General features: G+C 36.9%; 1 protein-coding gene, 1 long non-coding RNA gene and 1 pseudogene across 2 annotated transcripts; 1 reads left to right on the top strand and 2 right to left on the bottom strand.

Moving 5' to 3' along the window:
* The first annotated feature begins 460 nt into the window (after positions 1–460).
* LOC147293496 (uncharacterized) lies at positions 461–19,792 on the top strand (annotated as a pseudogene).
* Positions 5,688–7,230, bottom strand: LOC147293498 (vacuolar-sorting receptor 7-like). Its single transcript, XM_086234538.1, has 7 exons — positions 7,115–7,230; positions 6,813–6,889; positions 6,631–6,725; positions 6,183–6,265; positions 6,015–6,038; positions 5,806–5,843; positions 5,688–5,721 (listed from the first exon to the last, which is right to left on the bottom strand). The coding sequence occupies exons 1-7, from the start codon at positions 7,124–7,126 to the stop codon at positions 5,688–5,690; spliced, it is 363 nt and encodes a 120-aa protein (XP_086090664.1). The 5' UTR covers positions 7,127–7,230.
* Positions 14,466–17,294, bottom strand: LOC147293497 (uncharacterized). Its single transcript, XR_015120890.1, has 4 exons — positions 16,789–17,294; positions 16,585–16,685; positions 15,740–15,794; positions 14,466–15,153 (listed from the first exon to the last, which is right to left on the bottom strand). It is a non-coding gene; the product is annotated as an uncharacterized LOC147293497 (long non-coding RNA).
* Positions 19,793–21,597: the final 1,805 nt, after the last annotated feature.

Here is a 21,597-nt window from a genome sequence, read left to right as displayed (position 1 = left end):
CATTCTTATACCATCTCACGTGTCATTATTTTATTGGACAGAGTTTTTCTTTTTCTTTTTGGATTTTTCTTTTTATTTTTTAGTATCCAATGTATGAATGCCATGTAAGTTGCCACATAAGGTGGTATGAAATTATGGTATAAAAATGTGGTATATCTAGCACTACTGTATTTTATCATCAATAAAATTCAAGAATTTATCAATAATAATTAAATAATAATTCAATAAATATATGGTTGATCTATATACAAAAGATGGTCCAAGTAATGCCATTAATTACGCCACTAATCATGACTGATGGGAGTTGAAGGGTCAACTGCTGATTAATTGATCAAGTCAAGCACCAGGAAATGATCTAGTGTATGTAGTTAAAGGATGGCTGAATGCTGATGATGCATGCACATTTCCACAAGCAAAACTTGAGCCTTCAATTACCTTGCATGATATGCCCACAATGTTCATGCAAAACCCACAAATTCTCTTTCTCGTACTTGCATTGCTGCAGTACTCATGCTTCCCTCAGCTGGCCATATCTTCACCTTCCAACTTCACTGATCAATCTGCCCTCCTTGCCATCAAATCTAAACTCACAGTTGACCCCACCAATACTATCTTGGGTGGTAATTGGACCACCAAAACAAGCTTCTGCAATTGGATTGGGGTCTCTTGTAGTAAACACAGGCAAAGAGTCACAGCCTTGGACCTTTCCTATATGAGTCTCCAAGGCACCATTTCCCCTCATATTGGCAACCTCTCCTTTCTCATCTCACTTGATCTACGAAATAACAGCTTCTTTGGGGTCTTGCCCAATGAAATCAGTCGTTTGCGTCGCTTGGAGATTCTTATATTACAAAGTAACCGGTTGGAAGGAAACATCCCTCCAACTTTAGATCGTTGCAAGAAGCTCAACACCATATCCCTCGCACTAAACAGGCTAAGTGGTCAAATACCTAAAGAGTTGGCTTCCTTACCCAGGCTTCAGAAATTATATCTTGGAGCAAACAATCTTGTGGGTGAAATTCCATCATCTTTGGGTAACATTCGAACATTAGAAGAATTGAGTTTGGGCACAAATGGCCTCACATGGTCATTCCCTTCTGCTCTTCTCAACCTTTCTTCTCTAGTTCTTTTATCTCTAGGTGAAAATAACATTTCAGGAACTCTGCCAGTGGATCTTTGCCATCATTGGCCTAATATTCAATACCTTTGGCTTTCGTCCAACGAACTCAGTGGCCAGATCCCTTCGACAATTGATCAATGCAGAGAGATTGGGGTCCTCTCTCTATCATACAATATGCTTTCCGGAAGTATTCCAGAAGAAATTGGGAGTTTACAAAATCTTGAAACGCTTTATCTTGGCAACAATAGGTTGACTGGCACTATACCTCCCAAAATAGGTAACTTGTCAAACTTGAAAGCCTTTGATATTACATCCAATTACATTGCGGGCAGTATTCCGAGGGATTTGGGGCGTCTTTCTAGTCTTCTTGAATTGAATATTGGTATGAATAACCTTACTGGTGAAATACCTCATGAAATTTTCAACATCTCCTCCTTACAAACTTTCTCCGCATCATCTAATTCCCTTACTGGAACTTTCCCATCATACACCAAAGTTGACCTTCCTAACATTGAATGGCTTTATTTTTCTGACAATCTAATTACTGGACATATCCCATCCTACTTTTCAAGGGAGCTTCTATAATGACTGCAGGCATAGAATGCCTGCAGCAAAAAAAAAAAAAAAAAAAAAAAATAGATAACCTGCTAAACTGGTAAACAAGTTTTACCAATTTTTTGATGCATCTCTCAAGATAATGGTAACTCTTGATCAAGATGTGGTAACTTACCATATTCTTGATCCAAGTTACCATTTTCTTGAACCAAACATCAAGAAAATGGTAACCAAAACCTTGCCTCAAACCAAGTTACCACTTTTTTGATCGTTTGATCAAGAAAATGGTAACTTGGTTCAAGAATGTGGTAACCAAGCCCAATCATGACCAAAATTATCATTTTTTTGATTTTTTTCCTCAAGAAATGGTTACTTGTTCTCAAGAAATGGTAAGTTACCATTTTCTTGATCAAAGTTACCATATTCTTGAACCAAACATCAAGAAAATGGTAACAAATTAGTGAGGCAAAAAACGTTACCACTTTCTTGATCGTTCGATCAAGAAAATGGTAACTTGGTTCAAGAATATGGTAACCAAGCCCAATCTTGACCAAAGTTACCATTTTCTTGATTTTTTTCCTCAAGAAATGGTAACTTTTTCTCAAGAAATGGTAAGTTACCATTTTCTTGATCCAAGTTACCATTTTCTTGAACCAATCCTCAAGAAATGGTAACCAAATCAGTGGGGCAAAAAACGTTACCACTTTCTTGATCATTCGATCAAGAAAATGGTAACTTGGTTCAAGAATGTGGTAACGAAGCCCAATCTTGACCAAAGTTACCACTTTCTTGATTTTTTTCCTCAAAAAATGGTAACTTTTTCTCAAGAAATGGTAAGTTACCATTTTCTTGATTCAAGTTACCATTTTCTTGAACCAATCCTCAAGAAAATGGTAACCAAATCAGCCAAGCAAAAAACGTTACCACTTTCTTGATCATTCGATCAAGAAAATGGTAACTTGGTTCAAGAATGTGGTAACGAAGCCCAATCTTGACCAAAGTTACCACTTTCTTGATTTTTTTCCTCAAAAAATGGTAACTTTTTCTCAAGAAATGGTAAGTTACCATTTTCTTGATTGAAGTTACCATTTTCTTGAACCAATCCTCAAGAAAATGGTAACCAAATCAGCCAAGCAAAAAACGTTACCACTTTCTTGATCGTTCGATCAAGAAAATGGTAACTTGGTTCAAGAATGTGGTAACCAATCCCAACCTTGACCAAAGTTACCATTTTCTTGATTTTTTTCCTCAAGAAATGGTAATTTTTTCTCAAGAAATGGTAAGTTACCATTTTCTTGGTCCAAGTTACCATTTTCTTGAACCAATCCTCAAGAAAATGGTAACCAAATCAGCCAAGAAAAAATCGTTACCACTTTCTTGATTGTTCGATCAAGAAAATGGTAACTTTGATCAAGAAAGTGGTAACCAAGCCCAACCTTGACCAAAGTTACCATTTTCTTAATTTTTTTTCTCAAGAAATGGTAACTTTTTCTCAAGAAATGGTAAGTTACCATTTTCTTGATCCAAGTTACCATTTTCTTGAACCAAATATCAAGAAAATGGTAACCAAATCAGTGGGGCAAAAAATGTTACCACTTTCTTGATCGTTCGATCAAGAAAATGGTAACCTCAGTCAAGAATATGGTAACGAAGCCAAATCTTGACCAAAGTTATCATTTTCTTGATTATTTTTCTCAAGAAATGGTAACTTTTTCTCAAGAAATGGTAAGTTACCATTTTCTTGACCCAAGTTACCATTTTCTTGAACCAATCCTCAAGAAACTGGTAACCAAATCAGTGGGGCAAAAACGTTACCACTTTCTTGATCGTTCGATCAAGAAAATGGTAACTTCGATCACGAAAGTGGTAACCAAGCCCAACCTTGACCAAAGTTACCATTTTCTTGATTTTTTTCTCAAGAAATGGTAACTTTTTCTCAAGAAATGGTAAGTTACCATTTTCTTGATCCAAGTTACCATTTTCTTGAACCAAACATCAAGAAAATGGTAACCAAATCAGTGGGGCAACAAATGTTACCACTTTCTTGATCGTTCGATCAAGAAAATGGTAACCTCAGTCAAGAATATGGTAACGAAGCCAAATCTTGACCAAAGTTATCATTTTCTTGATTATTTTTCTCAAGAAATGGTAACTTTTTCTCAAGCAATGGTAAGTTACCATTTTCTTGACCCAAGTTACCATTTTCTTGAACCAATCCTCAAGAAACTGGTAACCAAATCAGTGGGGCAAAAACGTTACCACTTTCTTGATCGTTCGATCAAGAAAATGGTAACTTTGATCACGAAAGTGGTAACCAAGCCCAACCTTGACCAAAGTTACCATTTTCTTGATTTTTTTTCTCAAGAAATGGTAACTTTTTGTCAAAAATTGGTAAGTTACCATTTTGTTGATCCAAGTTACCATTTTCTTGAACCAAACATCAAGAGAATGGTAACTTCATCACTGGGCCAAAAATCGTTTCACACTGCAACTGTGTATAGACGAAAGGGCAATTGCATTCGCAGACTACTAAATACAAGCTCCTGTTTGACAATCAGGTTTTGACATGCAATCCAAAATTCTGAACAAAATTGCTTCTATAGTTATATACCATATTACCAACTATGAAATATAGTCTTAAGGTATAGGGTATTGGGTAAGTTATAGGATTTAAAATTTTAAAAAAACACAATAGGATTTAGGATATATAATATAGGGTTTAAGTTTAAGTTTCTAATTTAACCAAAACCCAAACCACTCATATTTATACATTTAGACAGTAACTGTGGTTCCTACTAATATATTTTGGCGGAAGCCTTTTAGCTCATTTCTCTTACAATTTGATTCCCTACATGTACTTAACTTTTTCGTGGAGATGTGAGTTTGTCTAGTTTCATAAAGACTATAAATTTAATTGATCCCCTTGTAATAGTTTTGACTTAATAAACAAGCAATGTTAGAATCAAGCATTTACATGTTGCTGAATATCACTGGGCCAAAAAAAGGTTTCGCACTGCAACTGTGTATACACGAAAGGGCAATTGCATTCTCAGAGTGCTCAATACGGGCTCCTGTTTGACAATCAGGTTTTGACATGCAATCCAAAATTACACAGTTTGACTAGTCTGGAAACGCGCCAGAGGCAGCATCTGTTGAAGAATCTGCCTCCTTCTTGGACACATGGAACTCTGCATGGGATTGAATGATAGGTCTACTGCATCCTCGTGCACAACTAGGGTTCCTATAAGGCATATTATTACAGAGGCAAGCCCCTGCCCATGACATTATGTTTTTCAGCATCTCTTCTTAAATGAATGTATTTGTCTAGTCTAACATACCCAATTATCCTCTGCTAGTTTAAATTGGAGTGCCTGAATATTTACTAACGAACATGAACTTATTAACGTCTCAATAACTTAATTGTCATAATTTTCAGGATGCACACCGATACGTCATTTATTTACCAAACAATGCAGCCACGTATTCATATATACACAGTCACATTACTCACATCCATAAACAACAGAACGAACAAAATGCATAAAATAAAATGGCCAAGCATACACTTCATCCATAGTACTTAGATTGAGTCTTAGTACAACAATAACCAAGCAGATACCCAAGAAGCAATTCTCACAACATGAAAACTGCAAAATTAATCAAGAGTAACAGCAATCTTCCTGATTGTAGCCTGCCAAGTTTAGTGACATCACAACCAGTTTTGCACATTATAATTACATTTGTTAATACGGGGAGTAAATTTCATCAAGATCAGGTGACCACGATGAGTCAGATGGCCACCATGGACGCTAATTGGCAGGGGTGCAGTCTGGCGATGACTCTGAATGATAGTCGTTCCCAGGTTCTTCATCCACCAAATCTAGGGGTCTGGACTGTTGAGATAAATCAGGGGCAGCTGACCCTTGTGATGAATCCGCGACATTTGACACTCCGGTATCTTTGGGTGGTTGTGATGCCGAAACATTGGTGAATCAACAGTTCTTGTACTCATCTACCCATATCCAGGCATGGCAGTCAGCCTTACCCTAATACAAAACACATGCATTATGACATTTCAATGTTTTGGTTGCACAAATGGTCGGCCAAACTTAACAAAAACGTTCACTTACATTAGTCCCTTTGCATCCCCAGGCTGGGCGTTGATTACCTTCAAAATTGGCAATATATTGCATCGAACCATTGTTGTCACAGTACAAAAACATGACTTTAATTTCTGAACTTGAGCTATTTAGACATCAATGCATTACTAGATTTATTTCCTATTACAGTGAAATTGAAAAACAACAACAAAAAATACCAAGTCGTTAATTTCTCTTACCTTCACAACTTTTGACACCATCACCTTTAAACCCAGCATGACACTTGTATTTGACCTCTCCATCATCATGTTTAGAGAAATAATAGGAATTTAAAATAAATATATTTTCCAAGAGCAGAATGTTTTTTTTTTTTTTTTAAAAAAAGGGAACACATAAAGATCACTTACCGTACAAGCAGAATATGCATGTCCATCTTGAGCTTCATGCCAACCACCTCCATTGTTTACCTTGCACCTCCCAGGCCCACTCGCTGGAAGCCAATGGTAATATTAATATATTGAAATACAATGTGCAACAAAAGGAAAACTTTTGCAAAGTGGAAGTATTCTAGCTATAATTTGATTAACATGAAGAAGAATATAAGCACTAAAATTTCAGTGCAGATTTCCATTGATCTGTAACCCATACATATTTATTTTTAGAACTAAGTCTGCAATATCTAGATATAAACAACTAGGATCATTAAATCCTGATCAAACCTTTTGACCAACTTGAATGCAAAACCAGGAGCATTAAAAAAATCCACAATTTTTTTTAACCACACTTTTGCCTTCTCTATTTAATTTTCATGTCTTTTTTGACATAAACAAAAAATATATAGTTTTTTCGTTTTACCTTCACAGCTAGTGTAACCATCTCCTTTGAACTGCACACCATCAACTAGGGGGCACTCAAAAACCCTCCCACGAAATGTATCCTGAGTGTGCGAGCTGAAGTCCCAAAGAAGAGGAGTTAAAATACACGATTTTCTGATTTGTCAAAAAGCATGTGATGAGCTAGTAAGTTATGATCTATACCTTGCAGGCTGTGAGGTTGGCTGCTTTATTTTGCCAGCAACCACCATTGTTATCCAAGCACGCATTCGTCTCAACATCTACCATGAATAAATAGTGAACACAACATTCAAGCCCAGAATGAAAAAATAACAAACATATAATAAAACACCATACTAACAAGAGGGGCTTACCAGTACTCAAACAAACAGCTGGCTCAGTTGTCACAGTACAAAAGCAGCAATAAAAGTTATCAATTTTTCCTTCTTATGATGACATTTACATAGAAAACAAATTAAACAAAATAGATAAGAAAGTAAACATACCAGTATTCTCATCCTCAAATGCTCCTTCAACTGCAGAGTATGTTAATCAAAATATCAGTCTTCCTAGCTTTGTGGAACTCATTATAGTCCAATATGCATTAACACAATTCCTTGTAACTCATTACAGGCCAATCTGCATGACATGTTTGAAAATCTTTCCAATAATTCACACGCAACTACAAAAAAACCACTAATAAACCCCAATGCAGAGTACGTACTAACTACCCTTGACATACAAACCTACAAAAGAAAACCATAACAAGTGATAAATTTAGTTGAAAGCTACAAATTGATCTGAACCAGCATCATCTAAGGAAAAGAAAAGGCTAAACATTTCTCAAGTATTATTCATATAAATTTCATCAAGTGTCCAATTACATCTGCTCTATTGCAAGTCAAAACCAACATATTATTCTAAAATGAAGATTATATATAATAGACCTACCAAATCCTTCTGTTTTGTAGAGACCCTGCAGCATATAACAGAGGCACAATTAACAGCCAAAGGAAAGCACTGGTCCTTCACATCACTTCTCAGAGCAATTTGAAGGCCAGGGGTGCATCTTTACTGCCTTCTTCAAACTTGAATTTGTGAAAACTTTCGAGTTGGTTTAAATGTCTTCTTTCATATCCTGGAAACTAGAATAAACAAAATATGTGATTACCAACTCAACTTCTATTGAAGTTGGATGTTTAAGAAAATTGAAACTTACTATAGTCTCCTTAAAACTCAAAGTCAATTAATCCCATAACACATCTAAGTTTAAATGTTAAGTGTCTTAGAAACAAGTTCAAAAGGCCATTGCTAAATAGTTTTTACTTGTGTGCAAGTTAGTTACTGGGATGCATGTGAAAGGAAACAAGAATCCATAGCGCATATTTGCACAGCAGAACATGATTATGTTTCTTTGTTCCATTGAAACCTATGGGTATTCTCAAGCACACAACAGTAGAACGAAAACAAACCAAGAAACTAGAAGAGTACCATCGACAACTACTGATTTGAGCATGTTCTTTCTACTTTTCTCTGTTGTGCAAAAGAGATGACCACTAAAATGACATTAGGTGTGGATTGCCTCTTACAAGGAGAGAATCGATGAGAAGGAAACAGCGAAAGAGATCGAGCAGGAAATTAAGGGAGAAAGAGATTCAGTGAGAGTTTCGGACTGGGGATCTATACAAGAAATTTGACTATTTGAGTTTCTGAAACAATAATATATTAATTCATTTTCCTGCTCTCAACAAACAAACAAATTGTTGGCCAAAAACCAATAACAAAAGGAACTAAACAAAACTTTATGGACTTCTACAAAGAACAGAAGTCCAGCTATATGAAACTGATTCATTCCTAGCTACAAAGAAAGTATCATGCTACAATGAGTCCCTGCAGAGTTTTCATAAGCCAATCTACTTCCCAGTGAAGCATCTCATTAATTCCCCTACAGTAACTTACCACCCATACTTGGAAGGTTGTCCATTGCTCACTCTCCACTACCATTGTTATTGCTGGCAGCTTTGTTTTTCCTTAGACCTCTCCTCTTCTCTTCCCTGCAGAAGTTGAAAGAGATCAAGTTGTTGCCCATAACAAGACCCATGTCATTCGACTCATTCCAAACAAGACAAGGACAAGAAAGAACCATAGTTATATCAACTTGTTGGATGTGGCCTCATCAATATTAACTTACAAGCTACATTGGTTTTTAGGAAAGGCAAAGATGCATTTAATTTATTCTAATGATGAAAAGAGAATGGTCAACCATGGTGATAAATGAGAATGCATAATAAGTAAGCAGATTATTCCTACTTATATTTCATATTAAGTAAGCAGATTATTCCTACTTTTATACTAAACAGATTATTCCTACTTATATTTCATATTAAGTAAGCAATCGCTCTTACAACTTGTATATCTTCACAACACTACCCAAATAGATAGTAGAAAAGACAGTCACCATAGATTCTCAAAGTAAGAGAGAGAGGGAGAGATAGAGGGAGTGAGAGAGAGAGAGAGAGAGAGAGAGAGAGAGAGAGAGAGAGAGAGAGAGAGAGAGATAGTACCTTCAGGTAGACCTCCTCTTGCCAATTGTCTAGATGTGAAATCTATTTCTCAAATGTGGAAGTCAGTGTTCCTATTAAACAAGTAAACAGAACATGCAAGCACTAGTCAATTGAAAAACTACAAACGTTGTGGTTATATATATGTAATTCGACAAAGTGTAAATTACCTCCTACTGGGGGCTTTCGTGAGTAATCCCCAGGTATGCTCAGTGGGCCTTTAGCTGAAACCACTTAAGAGTTTCTTCGTTTAGAAGCTTTTTCAGAGGAAGGGAATCTACAATGTAATTAAGATGTGAGGATCAAAAGTACTGCGTGTATTTCCATAGAGCAAAAAAGTAATATAGTTTACAAATTTTGATTAAGAGATGCATAAAAGTAAAATCATTTAGTCAAAACAAGATTACTTTTTACGTAAAAAGATTAGGTAGAAACAATGTATTAACAAGATAATTTCAATACGAACATATACATCTCACTTGACTGTCTACCATGGCTTCAAAATGTACCATGGGCTTTAAAGTTAAGGTAAAGTAAAACTTTCAATTTGTTCTCCCTAAAGCAATACTGTCTTTCAACTAGTGCAAAGTTTAGTTAATGAATGTTGACACCCAAAAACAGTGGAAGAGCTAAACAGTGCATGCATTTCCAGTTTGTGGATGTCATCATATGAATTGTAGACCCAGCCTACAAGGGTGATCAACAAACCCATACTACGCATGATCTCATACCTTCCAGTTATTTAGAAATATTGCTCTCCACCTGATCAAGTTTCTGAATAATTTCAACGGAACCTCATCATCGTAAAGTATATCTAATTTTAAACCTTCATGGAAAATAAAATAGCCTGACAAATCAGCCCCACTTACTTACTCCTCCCCCCTTTCCAAGATTTTGAAAAGAAAAAGAGCATAAAAACAAACCCCACTTTTCTTTTTCCTTGCACAAATTAAAAAGAAAAAAGGGAAAGCTATAACTATTCACTACAAATGAAAAAACTCTTATTGCCACACGAAAAAATAGTACGCAGTCAATTACTTGGAAAGGTAGTAATCCTTCATATATCAGAGGTCAAAGAAAAGATGATATTCAGAATCAATAGTAAAGAAATAAAGGTGTGCACTGTGATAATCCTTCATATATTCCTAAACTGTCCACTCTTTAATAAAACTAATGCATGTAATTGTCCCCTGTGCATAGTCATAGTCAAATTTATTCCTAACAAAAACAAACACACAAAGGAGAACCTTAGAAAAATGAATATACCACAGGTAATCCCTGCTCAGAAATATTTGTCATTCAATGTGTCTTGGCTTCAGGTTAAATTGCTGCAAGTGCCTGTTTCTGAGCCAGCATAAATTAGTTTAAAATCCAAATATTAAATTCATGAAAGAGATAGAGAGTTTGATATATTAATAAAACTACAAAATCAAATGTAAACAAATCGAAGCCCTAACCTGGGTGAGAGAGACAAAGTCGGAGTTTTATAGTTTCTGAGAGATCGAAACTCGGTGAGAGAGAGAGTCTGAGTGAGTTTTCTGGGTTTCTAGGTTTCGAAACTCAGTGAGAGAGGGTCTGAGCTTTCTGGTATGATGGGCGATGGACGTGCTAGGATGGGTTTCTGAGTTTGCTGGGTTTTTGGTGGGAGGATGGCGAAAGGGTGCCGACAGGGCGAGGATTGAACGAGAGTGCCAGGACGGCGAGAGAGAGTCTGATCTTTCTAGGATGGGTTTCTGAGTTTTCGGTGAGAGGATGGCGAGATCGAGGGTGGCGAGAGGGCGAGGATTCAGTGAGAGAGTGAGAGACTGAGAGGGCGAGGATTCAGTGAGAAAGTGAGAGACTGAGAGGGCGAGGGCTGCGAGAGACAGTCTGGGTGAGGCTAAGTGATTTGTGAAGTTACCATTTTTTTGATGCATCCCCAAGAATGTGGTAACTCAGTCAAGATTTGGTAAGTTACCAAATCTTGACTAAGAGTTACCACTTTCTTGAGGGATGCATCAAAAAAATGGTAACTTCACAAAACTGCATAAAACCCAAATTACCACTTTCTTGATCTTATATTCAAGAAAATGGTAACTTAACATCAAGAATGTGGTAACCACGTACAATGGCAACTGTATACAGACAAACGTGCAATTGCATTCTCCGAGTATTAAATACAAGCTCCTGTTTACCAATCCGATTTGAACATGCAATCACAAAATTAAATCTTGACCAAACTTACCATTTTCTTGATTTTTTTATCAACTAATGGTAATATTAGCTCAAGAAATGGTAAGTTACCATTTTCTTGATCCAAGTTACCATTTTCTTGAACCAACCATCAAGAAAATGGTAACCAAATCAGCCAACCAAAACACGTTACCAATTTCTTGATCGTTCGAGCAAGAAAATAGTAACTTGGTTCAAGAATGTGATAACTAAGGCCAATCTTGACCAAACTTACAATTTTCTTGATTTTTTTCTTCAAGAAATGGTAACATTTTCTCAAGAGATAGTAAGTTACCACATTCTTGATCGAAGTTACCATTTTCTTAAACCAAACATCAAGAAAATGGTAACCAAATCAGTGGGGCAAAAAACGTTACCACTTTCCTGATCATTTGATCAAGAAAATGGTAACTTGGATCAAGAAAGTGGTAACCAAGCCCAACCTTCACCAAAGTTACCATTTTCTTGATTTTTTTTTCTCAAGAAATGATAACTTTTTCTCAAGAAATGGTAAGTTACCATTTTTTTGATCCAAGTTACCATTTTCTTGAACCAATCCTCAAGAAAATAGTAACCAAATCAGTGGGGCAAAAAACGTTACCATTTTCTTGATCGATGGATCAAGAAAATGGTAACTTAGATCAAGAAAGTGGTAACCAAGCCCAAAATTGACTAAAGTTACCATTTTGTTGATTTTTTTCCTCAAGAAATGGGTACTTTTTCTTAAGAAATGGTAAGTGACCATTTTCTTGATCCAAGTTACCATTTTCTTAAACCAATGCTCAAGAAAATGGTAACTAAATCAGTGGGGCAAAAAATGTTACCATTTTTTTGATCATTCGATCAAGAAAATGGTAACTTGGATCAAGAAAGTGGTAACCAAGTCCATTCTTGACCAAAGTTACCATTTTCTTGACTTTTTTTCTCAAGAAATGGTAACTTTTTGTTAAGAAATGGTAAGTTACTATTTTCTTGATCCAAGTTACCATTTTCTTGAACCAAACATCAAGAAAATGGTAACCAAATCAGCCAAGCAAAACACGTTACCACTTTCTTGATCGTTCGATCAAGAAAATGGTAACTTAGTTCAAGAAAGTGGTAACTAAGGCCAATGTTGACCAAAGTTACAATTTTCTTGATTTTTTCCCTCAAGAAATGGTAACATTTTCTTAAGAAATGGTAAGTTACTACATTCTTGATCGATGTTACCATTTTCTTTAACCAAATATCAAGAAATTGGTAACGGAATCAGTCAAGCAAAATACATTACCACTTTCTTGATCGTTCGTTCAAGAGAATGGTAACTTCGTTGAAGAAAGTAGTAACCAAGCCTAAGGTTGACCAAATTTACCATTTTCTTGATTTTTTTCTCAAGAAATGATGACTTTTTGACAAAAATTGGTAACTTACCATTTTCTTAATCCAAGTTACCATTTTCTTGAACCAAATCTCAAGAAAATGGTAACTTCATCACTAGCCCAAAAAACGGTTCGTACTGCAACTGTGTACAGACGAAAAGGCAATTGCATTCTAAGACTACTGAATACAAGCTCCTGTTTGACAATCAGGTTTTGACATGCAATTCAAAATTACACTATTTGACAAGTCTGGAGATGCGCCAGAGGTTCATTTTTTTTTTCAACTTGGGTGGGTTAATTTTATATTTTGGGGGAGGATGGAATTTTGGTTTCAATTTCAATATTTTGTGTTTTAAGTTTTTTGTTTTAGTGAGTTTCAGTTTTAGTTTTTTGAATTTTAAATTTTGTAGGGGGTTTTTTTTAGAAGAAATTTTGTAGGGTATTAAGTATTAACATGTTTAATTAAAAACCTTATACTAAAAGTCTAAAACTATATACATTACACATTTGCATGTGTTTTACATTTTTAATTCATATATACCATATACACTATACAGTACTATACCGTAGAACTATAATAATTAATAAGTATAATGTATATAGGGTAAAGTGTATACCCTAAACCCAATAAAATGACCCTATACCCTAAGGGATTAATGTCATTTTACTCCCCAGACTATTACACATGTATCAGTTTGCTCCCCAGACTTTTAATTTGGAAAATTAAGGACCCTGACTTTTTCAATTTTGCCAATTAAGGTTATTCCGTCAATTTATACATTTTTCATCTAAAATTTCGAGATGATCAAGCAAAATTTAGCAAGAAATAAAAGAGAAAAAATGATGCATGAGGAAAAAATGATAAGATCTAATTGGAAGGGACCATTTTGCCCTCAAAGATTTGGATAAAAAATGTGTAAATTGACAAAAGAACCTCAATTGGCAAAATTGAAAAAAGTCAGAGTCCTTAATTTTCCAAATTAGAAGTCTGGGGAGCAAACTGATACAAGTGTAATAGTCTGGGGAGCAAAATGGTAGTAATCTCATACCCTAATAATAAGTATATAGGGTTTAGAATATAGGATATCGGGTTTAAATTTAAGTTTCTAATTTGACCAAAACCCAAACCACCCATATTTATACATTTAGACGGTAAGTTTAAGTTGAGTTGGACACATGCTATAGATCGTGATTGCGTGTCCAACTATGATTGTCAAACAGGGGTGCCAAACGATTACTTTGATATAGCAATTGCACATCAGGCTCTAAAGAATTGACAATGCATCAATATTGTATCAAAATGTTTAGGCATTCTTGAGTTGGATAAAATTTGCTGAATATCAAGTACCCAAAAGTGCCAATACATATTTTGCCAATACACATGCTTGTATTTTGCTGCCCCTTTATGTATTAACCAAAATCTTTTTCTGTTTTTTAATCATTGAATAATGCTGGTATAATTGGGATCCTAAGCAGTCATATTGTTACATGGCCTGTCAAATCGTTTAAAATCATTTAAACAGATCAAACGCAATGTATGAATTGTCAAAAGAACAAAGAAAATCCCATTTGTTTTTTCAGCCCAACTGAAATCCAAAACAAGATTGGAAATCGTAATCAAGTTTTTTCGATGTATAAAACCTCCTGAAACTGATATAAATAAACAAGATTATACATGTCAATTTTGAATGGGATTTGGATGTTATAAATGTTATTTATATTCCATTCTCTCATAAAAATCCATCCATTCAACAAAAATCCATCCATTCATAAAAAATTCCATCCATTCATTTAACTAATCAATATTTGTTCAAATACATGTTCCAAAAGCACGGAGAGTTTCAGAGACCAATTTTGATCCTTGGTGAACATAATGGGACCATTGGAAGTGGTTTGGAAAATATCAGCAACTAGCTTGAACACACTTGGTATGAAATACTAGTCAATCTTCATGTGTTGATTGCTGAGATGTTGCAGACCACACAATGGCAACATACTCTGCCTCTGCAATAGGTCTGGAGGTAAGGTTGCTTCTTCACACAATTTTAACATGAAGATATACAGTGAGCGAACGGAACTACCAACCCAATCTGCATTCATTAGTTTGTTTTCAATAATAGAGCCTTTTAGATCCCAATTCAAAAACTTCATGAGATAGCAAAGAAATACATAAGATAGCACAAGATACATGATTATTCAATTATAACTGCTGAAAATGGCAACAAAACAAGTAAGAAAGTACTGTGTGACATTTACTAAAGAAATCGGAATATTAATGTGTGATTTAACTTCTCAATGTTATCTGCTATATGATACTTAGGTTATACCAGACAAAAGGATAAAAGAGTAGTACTTATCTCGGTGGTATAAGCTTCTGTGCTTCTTTTCCTCAGTTTGTCATGCTGGTCAATAATTCTGAAAAACAGAGAAAAGAAAAGTGGCAAGCATGCTAAATACTTGCTAAAGAAAAGTGGTAAGCATGCATATACTTGCTAAAGTGGGAGACTTGAATATATTGTGCCCTGGAAGAATTTCATGCTCATATATTGTCTGAACACCCATGCCCAAAATTTTTAACCATGGAATAGATTTAGTCTCTAGTTGTTAAAGTCAAAAGCGGCTGCCAAGTCCATGTAAAAAGTCTGAATTATTAGTGACCTTCCCATTTCTTAGAAAAAACTCAGATGAAGGGCCTTCGTTTTCTCTTCTCTACCTCTCTACTCCAATTTTTAGTCATGAATTTGACCCGTGCAGCTGATACCATATCTCCATCACAATTCATCATAGAATGTTTTTGCAGCATTCTTGTAACAATCTCATAAGAATAAATTCAGTATCACATATAATCATTTACTTCAAAAAAAAAAAATTTAAAATCTTGTAAAGAAACATGAGCTGACAAACATAAAGGGAGCATTAACACAGGAGCTCTGCATTTCATGAAACCTAGACGTGTGAAGGTCAATTGTTGAACTCTCAGAGATTAAAATAAATGAATTACCATGAATCTGTTCCTTATGCTCAGTTGCAGTTTGAAACAATCCCGCATTGAATATCTGAACATATTTTGATGAGTTAAAGATGATGCTATACATAATGCTTCAAAATATGAATTAAAATTGAACCACGTATGCAATTCAAAGAGGTAGATAACATGTCATGCTATCACAGAATAAAAGAAGAGGTCCAGTGGCATGTTTTTGTATCAAGCACAAAGGTACAAAAACCATTTAAGCAATTATATGTAAGGTCCTATAGCATGTAGTTTTCACTACTTGCAGTGATCTACAGTACCCGAGTACAGGACCCAAAAGCACGTATCTAAGCATTGTAAAATACTACAATGCTTAGATGGGAAAGAAATCTTTAATGCAAATTTATTATTTAAGAAATAACCAATCAGAAATGGAGCCAATAAAGTAAGCCAGAAATTGTAATGCCCTACTAAGAATTGGTTGATTAGGCACTGATCCAATCTACCATTTTCTTCTATTAAAACCTTCAACTAACATATAAAATTGGTCTTTCAATAACAATAGAAAAAAGCATCAACATCAGCAGATTAGAGAAGAGCAAGCAAATGGCCATAGGAAATATGCTATCTACACAAATAATAGGAAAAATAAGATGCGGGATTAGCCTTGAACTCCAGAACAAACATACACAACACTAAAACTTCAGACAATTTTTATCTCCCTGATAACATTACATTCAGAGAACGTAACAGTACAGGTAATGCAGGTACACATAGTTGCACATATCATATATTCCTGCATCAAGGCAGCATACAAAACTGTACCCATACATACCAACATGTATCCGGTTTAAGGATAGAAAAAAACATACCAACAGATCTTCCTCCTGGACTCTGTGCTGCTATATGTGAAAACCCAAATCGGGGAAAAAACCAATTACATTTTCTGGCATAGCAAGAAAAACCAATTCCTCTGAAATCCATACAAGTAAGAGAATTTAAATACACAAATTTCAGAAAGCCATTGCAAGGTAATTGACAAGATTGACAATCTCTCTATGAGAACGCAATTATACCTCTGTAATGATCCGGTAGCGACCATGATCTGATACCTGATCCCCGAGAGAGACCTCGAAGCCGCTAGAAACTCAGATCGCCGGCGAAGGGGTTGGATCTGTTCTCCTTTGATTCTCCTCCATGATTGAATTTCAGGACTAAAGGAGGACACCCAGATGATCAGTGTGTCGAGAGGACGATGTCTTGGGTGGTCGGTGTCGCAACTCCGCTGGAGAAGGCGGATGGCCGTCACGAAGTTCAATCGATTCGTCGATTTCGGCATGGTAACTGGTAGATGAATATTTGGGGCCGATTTTGCCAACGTTGCCGCCGGACGGCTGGGCTTTGATTGGAGAAAGGATGCGGGAGAGAGAGGGTAAAGATTAAGAAGCAAAACTATGTAATATTTTGAAATTAACTTGCTACCTGCTGGCCCATAAGTTTTTTTTTTAACCGTTAGATCAACATTTACTGATCTAACGGTCAAAAGCTTGAAGGCATCTAATGCCTGCAGTTATGTTAGAATTTCCGACTTTTCAAATTTTACTAAGCTTAAAAAGCTTGCGGTTGTTGGCAACTTACTCTATGGACCAATACCCACGGATCTTGGGAGCTTAAACCACCTCCAAGCCCTTTTGCTGGGAAGGAATAAGTTAACAGGAGATCCTGGAGTTCCTGAACTTAGATTCCTTTCTTCTTTATTTAATTCCAGTTCGCTGGAACTTTTAGGTTTGAGTGAGAATCCTCTAAATGGCATCATACCTGAAACCTTTGGGAATTACTCTTCTTCCCTCCAATTATTCCTCTAAATAATATTACAGGTTTCATTCCAGAAGAGCTTTGTCTTATCAGGAACATGGGAGATCTTCTTCTAGGATATAATAAAATTGCTGGATTGATCCCAAACTGCGTAGGAAACCTTAGTTTTCTTCAAAAAGTTTTCCTAAATTCCAATAGACTCAATTCATCAATACCGGTGAATGTATGGAGCCTTGAGAGTCTCTTGTTCTTAAACTTGTCATCCAATTTTTTCAGTGGATACTTGCCTCCAACCATGAAAAGGTCGAATGCAATTCAAATGATAGATATATCTTGGAACCAAATTACAGGGAACATTTCAAGCAACATAGAAGCTTTTCAAAGCCTAAACTCCCTGGATTTGTCAAACAACTTGTTTTTAGGATCTATTCCTAAGAATTTGGGTCATATGAAAGGGTTGGAGTTTTTGGACCTCTCACACAATAATCTTTCTGGCACAATACCAAAGTCACTTGAAGAACTCAAATATCTCAAGTATTTGAATTTCTCTTTTAATCAGCTCTCTGGAGAGATTCCTTCAAAAGGACCTTTTGTCAACTTCACTTCCCTATCATTTTTGGAGAACAGAGCACTTTGTGGGAGACCAGTTTTTGGAGTCCCAACTTGCGAAACTCGTGGCACTCGAAAATCCAAGAAAACATATCTTTTTCTCAAATATGTTCTTCCAGCCATTGCATCAATAATCATCCTCATAGCTCTCATTTATATGGTGACACGATACCGGAAAAAAAAAAAGTAGCCATTGCAAGTTCAATTGAAGAGTTAACCAAAAAAGAGCATGAAATGATATCATATCTAGAACTCCGTCGTGCTACCAATGACTTCAGTGAAAGCAACTCATTGGGAGTGGGAAGTTTTGGCTCGGTGTACAAGGGGATACTTTCTAATGGGACAACTGTTGCTGTCAAAGTTCTAAATTTGCAGATGGAGGGTGCCATTAAAAGTTTTGAAGCAGAATGCAACGTATGGCGGACAATCCGGCATAGAAATCTTGTCAAGGTCATAACTGCATGCTCGAGCCCTGAGGTAAGAGCTTTGGTGCTACAATATATGTCCAATGGAAGCCTTGAGAGGTGGTTGTACTCGCACAACTACTGTCTGAATCTTCTACAAAGAGTAAATGTGCTGGTGGATATTGCAACTGCATTGGAATATCTGCATCATGGTCAGTCAGAAGTTGTGGTTCACTGTGATTTGAAACCTAGCAATGTTCTTCTTGATGAAGACATGGTTGCACATGTGGGAGATTTTGGTCTTGCAAAAATTTTAGCAAAAAACAAGGATGAAACACAAACCAAAACCCTTGGTACGCTTGGCTATCTTGCACCAGGTAAATCCATTATGTTTATTGCTGTTAATTTAAATCAGCATAGTAATTTTCCTTGTCTTAGTAGGACACTTTATAGATGCAGTATTATATTAACATTGAAAACCAGGTAAATTATTTACCAAAAAGATCTAAAATCATGTAAATTATTCCTATAAGAATGTCAGAAAAATTATGATGGCTTGGTTTCGTTAGATAGTCACTAGTTAATTGTTTTGTGTCATGTTAGTGCTCTGTCTTTTTGTTTCTTGTTTTGTGTACTTTTTGTGCACAAACATTTTAGATACTGTGGTATGTTGCAAATGAGGATAGCAGAGCAAAATCAGGAAATATCTGTGTATGATTGAAAACGAAGTGCTTATACTTTAGTGTAGATATTTCTGTCTTTAAAGTAATCTGTTAAGTTTTACTTCTCTGTTTTTCTGGTACCCAGTGGAACGAATGCCTACAGGTAAACTGTTCAGTTTTACTCTCTGACAATCTATTTCCTTAAAATCACAAGTTTGATGTAGGTATAAAGGAAACAAGCAAAAAGTGACTTTTATCAATCTTTACAAATTACTAGTTAAATCTTCTAAATCTACTGAAAGTAAGTGCAATTAATCATTCTTGTTAAAAAGCATCGTGACATTTGAATTTGCATGTGGGTATATGTCTGAAAAGTTTGCAGTATATGGTTTAATAATGCTATTGTTTCCCAACTACTGTGATTTTTGGCAGAGTATGGTTCGGAAGGAAAAGTGTCTGCCAAAGGTGACGTTTATAGTTTTGGAATTATGTTGTTAGAAATTGTCACAAGAAAGAGACCCACAGAAGAAATGTTTTCTGGAGAACTGACTGTTGATGCAAATTTCCGTAAGAGAGATGCAACAACTTAGAGGTGGTGACTTGGCTGATCCGAAGCCTTGCTGGATGATGACGTGGATGTTGATTGAGATCTTCCTGTAGACAAACACAAGATCAAAGGAGATGGACCGGTGTGGTACCAGCCAAACACGCTCCGATGATGAAGTCAGTGATGGTGTTTGATGATAGGTGAGGAAGAACAAAGGATGAACTTGGGAGAATAGGAAGAACAAGGCAAATGTTCTGGGTTATTCTCAGCAAGTTGGGTATGCTCTTGGGTGAGTGAGAATTTTTGTGTAAGTGTTTTGTAGATAGATTGATAGATCTCGTTTTGCACATATGAGTTGATATATATAAGCAAAGGAAGACTTGATGAGTAAGTTACCTGCATGCGAATGAATGGTTGCCAGTGACCCACGCGTTTGGTCAGAACTAGTTGCATGCACAGCTACTCACCTCCTCAGCATTCAATGCTGCATTGAATGCTCCATTAAATGCAAGGTTGGAAGGTTCAGACAAACTACCTCAATAGTCATGGATGCAGACTGGGATATTCCATCTGTCAGAGGATTTGTGTCAGGTGCATTTAAGCGTGGCGGTTTCGCCTCAACTGGATCCTCCTCGGAGTGGCGGCGGTACGCCGAGCCGAACCGAACACGTGTTCCTATGAGTATACATGAAGCCCATGTGTGATCGGATCGGACATGGGGTTCCAGACCGAGCCGACCCAAAAGATAGGGGTCCCTTCGAGCCCTAACTGGCTGACGCCAGAACTCGAAAGGAGGTCATTTCCGCGCCGAGCCGAGCCGAACCGGGATGACCGTGGAAAGATGGACACTCAATCCCTTGGAAGATCATCGGTTCGGCTCGGACTGAACATGGAAGACCCGGCGTGGAAACCCGGTCTGAGCTGGCCGAGGAAGTACTGAGCAGTGATGAGGTGGAGGTCAAAGTCTGACCACTGGGAAGTCAAACATTTGAAGTCAGGCCTGACCAGCCACGTGTCCAGCCCTGGTTGGCTGTTGGATTGGTGTGGGTTCATCCACAAACAGGAGTCCCCCAGCTTCCGATCCGAGCAGACAGTGGTGGATTGGAAGTTGAAGTGTAAGGACTTTCTCAAAGATAGTATGTTGCTTGATCCGAGCCGAACCCAACAGGTCTAACGTTCCTGAAGATCCGAACAGGTGATGACTTGTGTTTGGCCAAAATATCTTGGGGGCAGGTGAAGGGACGTTTGGTGTCTGCATGGGGGAACGTAAGGGTCACCTCATTTATGGGTATTTTGAATGTTTTGACAGGTGTCAAGATCTGGAATGTGAAGCGCCACTTTTGGATGGCTGAGATTGGTTTGCATGGGGATATAAAGGTGGTGGTTTCTCTCTCTTCCCTCACTTTCACTTTCAGGCTTTCTCTCTCCCTCTGCAAAACCTCTCTCTCTCCGCGAATCTCATTCTCTCACCGCCGTCTGAGAGGTTGTCCGATCCCGAATTTGACCAGACACGGTCGTAGGCGAGGTGGTTCCGAGTGTGTAAGGGGCGGAGATTTTGGCCGGTCAAAAACCAGTAAGTGATTATGTCCATCTTTGAGTTTTCTGCATTTTCGGGTTTTGGGTGTGTGTTCTTGAGTGTTCTTGAGGGAAAGTGCTTTTTGATCCAAAAAGGTAAGAGAGAGAGTGAGAGGAAGTGTTTGCCATGTCAACAACCGATTCGAGTGGTAGGCTCGGCTCGGGGGAAGCATTTGATGGGGATAGTGACGCCGAGCTGAGCCGAAGCCCACCGGCGGGCGAGGCGAGTTGGGATGGTTTATCTGAGGAGTTGGATGAGGTCGGCTCGGCGTT

Source organism: Dryas octopetala, chromosome 2 (assembly GCF_963921425.1).
Source record: "Dryas octopetala chromosome 2, drDryOcto1.1, whole genome shotgun sequence".
NCBI lineage: Eukaryota > Viridiplantae > Streptophyta > Magnoliopsida > Rosales > Rosaceae > Dryas > Dryas octopetala.
Note: the sequence above shows the minus strand (reverse complement) of the source record. Positions and strands in the feature narration are given on the sequence as shown.

Excerpts from the sequence above, each read along its gene's own strand:
- LOC147293498 (XM_086234538.1), bottom strand. Across the intron at positions 6,726-6,812 it reads CCAACCTCACAGCCTGCAAG|CTCGCACACTCAGGATACAT; the intron begins GTATAGATCATA and ends TTGGGACTTCAG. Across the intron at positions 6,266-6,630 it reads TGGTTACACTAGCTGTGAAG|CGAGTGGGCCTGGGAGGTGC; the intron begins GTAAAACGAAAA and ends ATTGGCTTCCAG.